The sequence below is a fragment of the Otolemur garnettii genome, unplaced genomic scaffold (assembly GCF_000181295.1).
Source record: "Otolemur garnettii isolate 467f Iridium unplaced genomic scaffold, OtoGar3 scaffold00055, whole genome shotgun sequence".
NCBI classification, from domain to species: domain Eukaryota; kingdom Metazoa; phylum Chordata; class Mammalia; order Primates; family Galagidae; genus Otolemur; species Otolemur garnettii.
This window is the reverse complement of record NW_003852450.1, coordinates 1497938-1505666: the sequence shown is the minus strand read 5'-3', so window position 1 is coordinate 1505666 and position 7729 is coordinate 1497938. Positions and strand designations below refer to the sequence as shown.

Genomic DNA, 7729 nt, shown 5'->3' with positions numbered 1-7729 from the left:
TTTTAGAAACAGTGTCTTGCTCTTGCTCAGGCTGGTCTCAAACTACTAAGCTCCAACAGTCCACCTGCCTTGGCCTCTCAGAGTGCTGGGATTATAGGCGTGAGCCACTGCACCCAGCCCTGATCCAACCATTTTATCTCTGGAAATGTACTGACAAGAACTGAAGTCAGAGTATGGAAGAGATATTTGTACACTCATGTTCATAGAAGTGTTATTCACAATAGCCAAAAGATGGAAGATCAATGGATGAATGGAGAAACAAAATGTGGTAGATACACACGATGAAATATTAACCAGCCTTTAAAAGGAAGGAAATTCTGATATATGCTACAATGTAGATGAACCCTGAGGACATTTGGCCAAATGAAATAAGCAAGTCACAGAAAGCCGAACACTATTTGAGTCTACTCACATGAGGTACCTGGAATAGCCACACTCATAGAGACAGAAAGTATTAGTAGAAGAGTAGTTGCCAGTGTCTGGAGGAGAGAGTTGGGGGGAGCTGTTTAATGGTGCAGAGTTTCAGTTTTGGAAGATGCAGAGAGTTCTAGAAATTGATTACACAACAATGTGAATGTACAACACTACCAAACTGTACACTAACAATGGTTAAGGTGGTAAACTTTATGTTGTATTTTACAACAATTAAAAAAACTACTTTGGTGAATTCCTCTGGACAAATGGGTACAGCATGAGAGAATAAAGTAACTTCACATTTTGAAAACTATTGGGAAATCACAACCACAAAGACTTAAATTAAGCTGACCCTTCAGCATAGAGAAGGAATGTTCAATTTGGGTCGACACCTTCTGCAAACGAGGGTTCTGAGATGTGGTAGCAGGTGCTCAAGAAGAGTGTGGTATCAACTTCCCTTCCCTGGATGCCTAGACGTGAAGGATGGGGAGCAAACGGAGTGGAACTGGGCAGTAAATGTCTGCAGGATGTGTGTCCAGAAGACATGCCTAAATAATCCACACAGAGAGAACTAATATATTGGTATCCACCTATGTACTACTGCAGAATGAGTGTCTGGATAGCTGGGAACCATGCACACGTATTTTTATTACGGGCATATACCAAATGCAAGAGCAGACCACATTTAAAAAGTACTCAAGGACATGATGCTAGGGCCAACCAAATCCTTCCTGCTCCTTATTAGGGTGTGGGGAGGGCCTGAGTCCCCCAACATTAGAAGCAATACCTTAAGGCCCTCTGATATCAGAAGTCCAAATGCAACCTAAGGAAAATTCAGAGGCAATGCACCACTCACAGCCTTTGGAATACACTGATTATCAGACAGCAGAGAGTAGGAGCCAAGGAAAGAGAATCTGGGACACACACAATCAGAGCTGTGGCTAAAAATTCTGGAATGAAGATTGCTGGCTGAGGGGAAACTACCCTGGGGCATACAAGAAGGCACTGTTGCTTGGGGGCTGGGGAAGAGGAGCTCTCAGGAAGAAGGGGGATAATAAGGGGAACAGGAGCACCATTCACGTGTTCATGTGCTGTCACAGAGTTGATGTACTATGAGCCCAGCCCTGTAGAAGGCTTCTGTAGCATATGAAACTGGGGGGAGCCACTTTCTTGCCACAACCCTACTCACAGATCCTCCCCAAATGTCAGAAGAATGTGCAGAGCAGAGACCTCAGCTGTGATACAAAGTAGATAGGACAGTAAAGACCATAGAAAGAAAGAGATCACAGCAGAGTAAGAGTTATTTCTAGAGTGGCAGCAAGTTTCTGGTACTTTTCTTGGACAATGACCCAAGTTCAATGTGAACTTGAACGAGCAACAGATAGACACTTAGAAGGCCCTGCAGGTAGCCCTAAATCCTAGGTGCAAAGAATTAGCATTCTGGCACAGACCTGTGTGATACATAGGAAAATAAATGTTCTACCGAGATGATAAGGAAAATAAAAAAGAAAGTGGTCATATTCTTTAGCTACAACTGGAAAAGGATTTTGCCATTTTTTTCCCTAATGAGTAGAGCTGAAAATCAGCGTCAGAAGCACACTGTGTATTACTTGCACGTTGCATGTTCAGGATTAAGTTAACATTTCCTTGTAAGCTGAATTTAGTTATTCCATCATACAAACTCACGTCTTCATAATTTCTGTTGTTTTTAAGTCTCCTAAGTTAAATAATACTTTTATATGTAGTTTTAAAAATGTTGATGATCATAAATAAGATACCGGTAGTCAGAATGAACAAATATCTTACGCCCTCTCCTCACTGAGATCTTTCCCATCTGTGCATGCCACACATCCCGTATAGGTTTTCCTTAAACAGATTCCCAGCCTGTAAGAAAATGTTTTCTACTCTAAGTAAATACCACTCTTCCCTTTTGCCCTATCCTTCCTCCAGAGCCTCGTTACTATCAGGAAATTGGATTTACTGAAACAAAGCAAGAAGGCCTGCTATCATCATTAAAAATTATTTTACATTTTTGTAAAAATTATTTTACATTCTTACCAACGCAATAAGACATGAAGCTGAAACTAGAGACATTCCTACTAGGCAGGAGGAAGGAAACAATATAGTAGATAACAAGAAGCTTACTTTATACTTTTTTTTTCTGCAGTTTTTGGTCGGGGCTGGGTTTGAACCCGCCATCTCAGGCATATGGGGCCGGCGCTTTACTCCTTTGAGCCACAGGCACCACCCCCAAGAAGGTTACTTTAAAAACTAAAAAGAATCAATGAAAAAAAAAAAATTCCTGGAACCAAGTTCAAGAAAATGGACAAGCCCAAGATAATTATTCAAAACTCCATTAACTTTCTAACACATCAGCAAAAATCAATTTAAACATACGATGGGAAGTCTATGTTATAGATAACTCTCAGAAATCCACCAAACCCATAGGAAAAAAAAATGATCTTTAAAAATGTGAAATACTAAGAGATAAAAAAAAAAAAACAGAAGAAAAAAGGAGGGATTTTAGAGTAGTTCCATTTAAAAGTTTAATGCTATTCTTTTTTTGTATCTTTTCTAAAAGAAAAAAAATACTTCACATTTTCTACCGTGGTATGGAGAAAGAACTTCCTGGATGGAGATTCAAAGTACTGCAGTGTAAATTACCATAGTTTTGAAAATTTAAAACAGGCGAAAGCAGAAACAAACTGAACAAAGAAAATATCTCTGAAGAATATGCCCTGGGACATTAAAAAACCTGAAATAAGCTAAAGGAAATACTCATTCCATAAGTAATGTTAGGAAAAATAGTTATGTGAAAGAAGACAATGTTACAACAAAATCAGTTCTGTGTGGATTAGAGATAGAGGTAAACAATAATAAAGGAACTGACTGATTAGTTTATATCTAAATAGTGAGAGGACTTTCTTAACAAAAAAGCAAACTTAAATTTGGCAACATGTAGGTATGTGCATAGACACAGATGGTGCCAGAAGATGTATACACATTTTCAGGAAGGAAAACACTGTATTAAATGCGTAATACTCAAGTCACCTTTGACTTTTGCAATGACAAGAGGCTCTCCTGTGACTTGTATTTATCTTCGGTTATCAGTATGTGTTAAATATCATAATTTTAGTACAGTTTTTTCCTCTCTTAAAATGCGTATACGCTTTAGGCACCCTCTGTAGATACTAAATGTACTATAGAGGAGGGGAAAACTTAAAATTGTTTTTGCCTTTTTTGCCCACCAGATGGGGCCTCTTACTCCCCAAACCAAAAGCTCTGTAAAGAAGTAAGCTGACCCAGCTCAACTCCCCTCACCTCTACCAAAGTCCAGTCCAGTCCAAGAAGGCTTAGTTCAGAAAGGCTTAGGGGAGGGGACGGTCGGAAGCAAAGTGAGAGGGGCCTGACTTACACAGCTCGAGGTCTCGTTTAGCTCCAGGCAGATGCCTTGAGTCAATCTCACTTCTTTGATGCCTGAACATTTGATTTCTCCCTGTATTAAAACAAAAACAAAATGAATTAGCCCGTCTCTTTGCAGCTCACTTCATTCCCACCTTTTTTCCAGTTTCTTTTCTATGGGGTAATCTCTTCTAAAAGATTTTAGGGAAAAGGAAATTTAAAATGTGTCAGGGGACTAGAGATTTCTAAGAGTTATACTCGTCTCTTCTAACTCACCTCATCAGATAATAAACTTTTGTTGCTAGCCTAGGCTTGCAGACAAGTAGCTATTTGCAGTCTTGGTAAACATTGGCTTGGATGGTGCAGGAATGGGAAAGGGGAGGATCTTTTCCCGTTTGGACTGTTTTCCCACCAGAGAAATCCACCTTGTGGGAAGCCATACAGGCAAACAGGTAATGGGGTGGTCTGGCAGATCCTAGTAACACCCATTTCCTCCTGGTCCCCCAGACCCCTTAGATTTTAATTCTGGCTCCTTCAAAAATGGAAAGCAGATAGATTGCTCAGGCCTGGCCCAAGCTCCACACGCTCACATTTTCTGCCTTTCATGCTAGAAGCTGTTAACAGCCACCAGCCCCATGGCCGAGAAGGACAGGGTGAGCTCAGCATCCCTGGTCTGCACAGTTGCCAGGCACAACCACCAAACCCTCTCAGAGTGAGGACATATTATTTGTTCTAAACATTTTGCAAAAGGCAGCCCCATTAAATGGGAGATAATTTCTAAATATTGCCAAAGGGGAATGGTGCCCTGGTCAGTGACAGCAATAGGTACTGAAAACAACCACAGAGGACTGGATGGATCACCCAGAATCCCCCTAACTCTCTGCTCCCTAAAATGCAGTACCTAAAGCCCTTATCAGCCTTGTCACCTGACTCTAGCCCTCATCACCCTTTCTACTTCTCCCATCAATATTTCAACTGTGTGTCTCCATGCTGATTCCGACAGAACTGACACCCATTGGTGGGGATGAGGACAGGTGGAAGAGAAGACAGAGCGTACATATGAAGTGAGGGCGCAATCTGCCATTTTGGGGCCCAATTCACCCACCTTGATGGTACTTGTGGTAGGAGAAGGCGTTATATAAGGTTCAGTGGGAGATGGCTTAAAGCTGGTGTGGATGAGTGAGGGGCCTGAAACAACTCCAGGTGATATGCTAGGCTTCCGGGTCATCTCTGAAGTTGAAAATTTGGCTAGGGTGGTGGACGCTGTGACGACTAGAGAGGTCTGTGACTGGTCAGAAGAGTTTGTGGTTGTGAGGACTGGAGTGACCACAGAGGTAGATGTGAAATTGGCTGTAGTCTCTGGAATAGATCAAAACACAGGTGTGCATATGTGCACACATTTGCAGGTGCACACACACACACACACACACAATCTCAGGTCATGACACGAGCACGAATTTCAACACACAAAAAGGGGAGTTTGGGGAGTTAATTGTCACTTCATGTCCTAACACTGACTGAACTCATTTCAAGCCAGCTGTCAGAACCATAGCTATAATCTGGGATGTATGAGAGGTGCCCTCAGGATTCTGAGACTAAAATAGATGCTGGTCCACCCCCAGAGAAGCTAAAGACTGCCACGTTTTTTCATTTGGAAGAGATCAGAGATCTCTATGGAGTCCCCGTCTGATCCTTACTTCATCACTAAGCTAAACTCAGTGTGAGAGAAGGGGTACAGGAAGCATTACCCATCAAAATTGGCTGCCAAGCATGGGTCCGAAGAAGCTGTTACTACGGAAAGAATCATCTAGAACTTACTTAAGGTACCCTAAGCATACTGTTCAAACCATTAATGTAAGGTGTTTGCCTGATTTCATCTGTGGTGAGGGGAGCTGCCTGCAAACATCTTAAATGCTTTACCCAGGCATCAGCAGCATCTTTCTGGGACTTGAGACAGACATTCTTCTTACCTGAGATGATTTCTGTGGTCCGATTGCTGCCCAGAGAGACAGGCAATGGGCTGGTGCTTCCAACACTGGTACTTGGTGTTGCAGTTTGCCCATGGGATACATTTGTAGGAACAACTGAGAAGGTCTGTGGGGTGGATGACTCTCTAGTAATAGTAGTCAAATTGTTTGTACTTGTGAACACAGAGGCTATGGGGAAACAGAGAGGGAAAATCAGAACCTAAACCTTCCTGGAACCTCATGACATCCCTTTGTACAATTTCTTGACTTCAGGTAGATTCCGTCTAGAACATTCTGGCTGCCCCTGACAATGGTACAGTAATAAGAACATCTTCCTGGACAGGGAACTAATTTTTCACTACTAGATCACTTAAGGAAATAGAGAAGGAAAAACGTTTATGCATACAAGTGTCTAGTATAGTATTATTTATAGAAGGGGAAAGTTACAAGCCACTAAATTAATTACAATAGGATAAATGGTATTTGCACTTAATATACTATAATCATTACATAATCATATGCATAATTATTGCAAGCAAAAATTGATGAAAATGTGATAACACAGAAATATAAGGCAATGCTCATAATACATTAAGTAAAACACTAAAATATAAAATGACACCTGCATAAATATTGCAAAGATCTAAAATGTGAGAAAGGGGTGGTGCCTGTGACTCAATGGGTAGGGCACCCGCACCATATAATGAGGGTGGCAGGTTCAAACCTGGCCCCAGCCAAACTGCAACAACAACAAAAAAAGTAAGACTATTTTTTGCTTGCCTAGATCTTGCCCCTTACAGGGCCCACACTCTTTGCTCCTTCCTGTGAGAACCAACCAGAATATACCATCCATTCTAGATCATACTTTGAGGACCAAGATTTCCTAGAACTTCTTGTTCAGATGCCCCTTGGCTCACACCCAGGACTACGGGCATTGTGGCAGGCACCTGTAGTCCCAGCTACTTGGGAGGCTGAAGCAAGAGAATTGCCTAAGCCTAGGAGTTGGAGGTTGCTGTTAGCTGTGACACCACAGCACTCTACTGAGGGCGATAAAGTGAGACTCTGTCTCAAAATAAATAAATAAATAAATAGATAGATAGATAAAATAAAATTAAATAGAATAAAACTTAAGAAAGGATACACTTCTCAATGTATCCTTGATGGTCAAAGGATGGCTCTTTTTTGGTCACTCTCTAACCAACGCATTAACTCTTAGAAGAATCACTAGACTCATACCACCTCTGTGCAATCCCCTTAAAAAATCTTCTGTCTTGGCTTGGTGCCTATAGCACAGTGGTTACGGTGCTGGCCACACGCACTGAGGCTAGTGGGTTCAAACCCAGCCCGGGGCCTGCTAACAATGATGACAACTGCAACAACAACAAAAAAACAGCTGGGCATTGTGGTGGGTGCCTGTAGTTCCAGCTATTTGGAAGAATGAGGCAAGAGATTTGCTTAAGCCCAAGAGTTTGAGGTTGCTGGGAGCTGTGATGCCACAGCACTCTACTGAGGGTGACATAGTGAGATTCTGTCTCCAAAAAAAAAAAAAAAAATCTTCTGTCTTTCTCAGACTTCACCATTCTCAAATTCCTTTCATCCTCTACCTCATGGTCTTCAAACCCATCCTCCTTCCCATTTGTTAAGGGACTCATTTCTTTTAAGAAAATCTAACCTAGGAATACAGCTAATAGACTAGAAAACACAAGGCCTGGTTTCTCAGCAAATGTCATGGGGAGATGGGGAGCTTAGTTCCGGCTCTGCATAATTTAATGTGTGTGTATCTCAGTTTACTTCTCTCTTAAGCAAGGGTCTTTTCTGGCAACATTTCCTCAATGGATTGTTGAGAGAATTAAAGAGAAAAGAAATGCTGAATCACTGTAGCATGATGTTCCTAAATCTTGTTATTCTCTGAAGATCTTCATGAGTATTCCTGCTATCGTCCACAT

The 7729-nt window shown here is 41.6% G+C and overlaps 1 protein-coding gene across 1 annotated transcript in view; it reads right to left on the bottom strand.

The window, feature by feature from the left end:
* The window catches only part of CD34 (CD34 molecule), a 22804-nt gene that overhangs the window by 5968 nt on the left and 9107 nt on the right, over positions 1-7729 (bottom strand). The window contains exons 2-4 of the mRNA XM_023514551.1: positions 5787-5972; positions 4922-5175; positions 3830-3910 (exon numbers count right to left, since the gene is read on the bottom strand). Of these exons, the coding sequence (XP_023370319.1) occupies positions 3830-3910; positions 4922-5175; positions 5787-5972 (521 nt within the window). The remainder of the gene's footprint in view (positions 1-3829; positions 3911-4921; positions 5176-5786; positions 5973-7729) is intronic.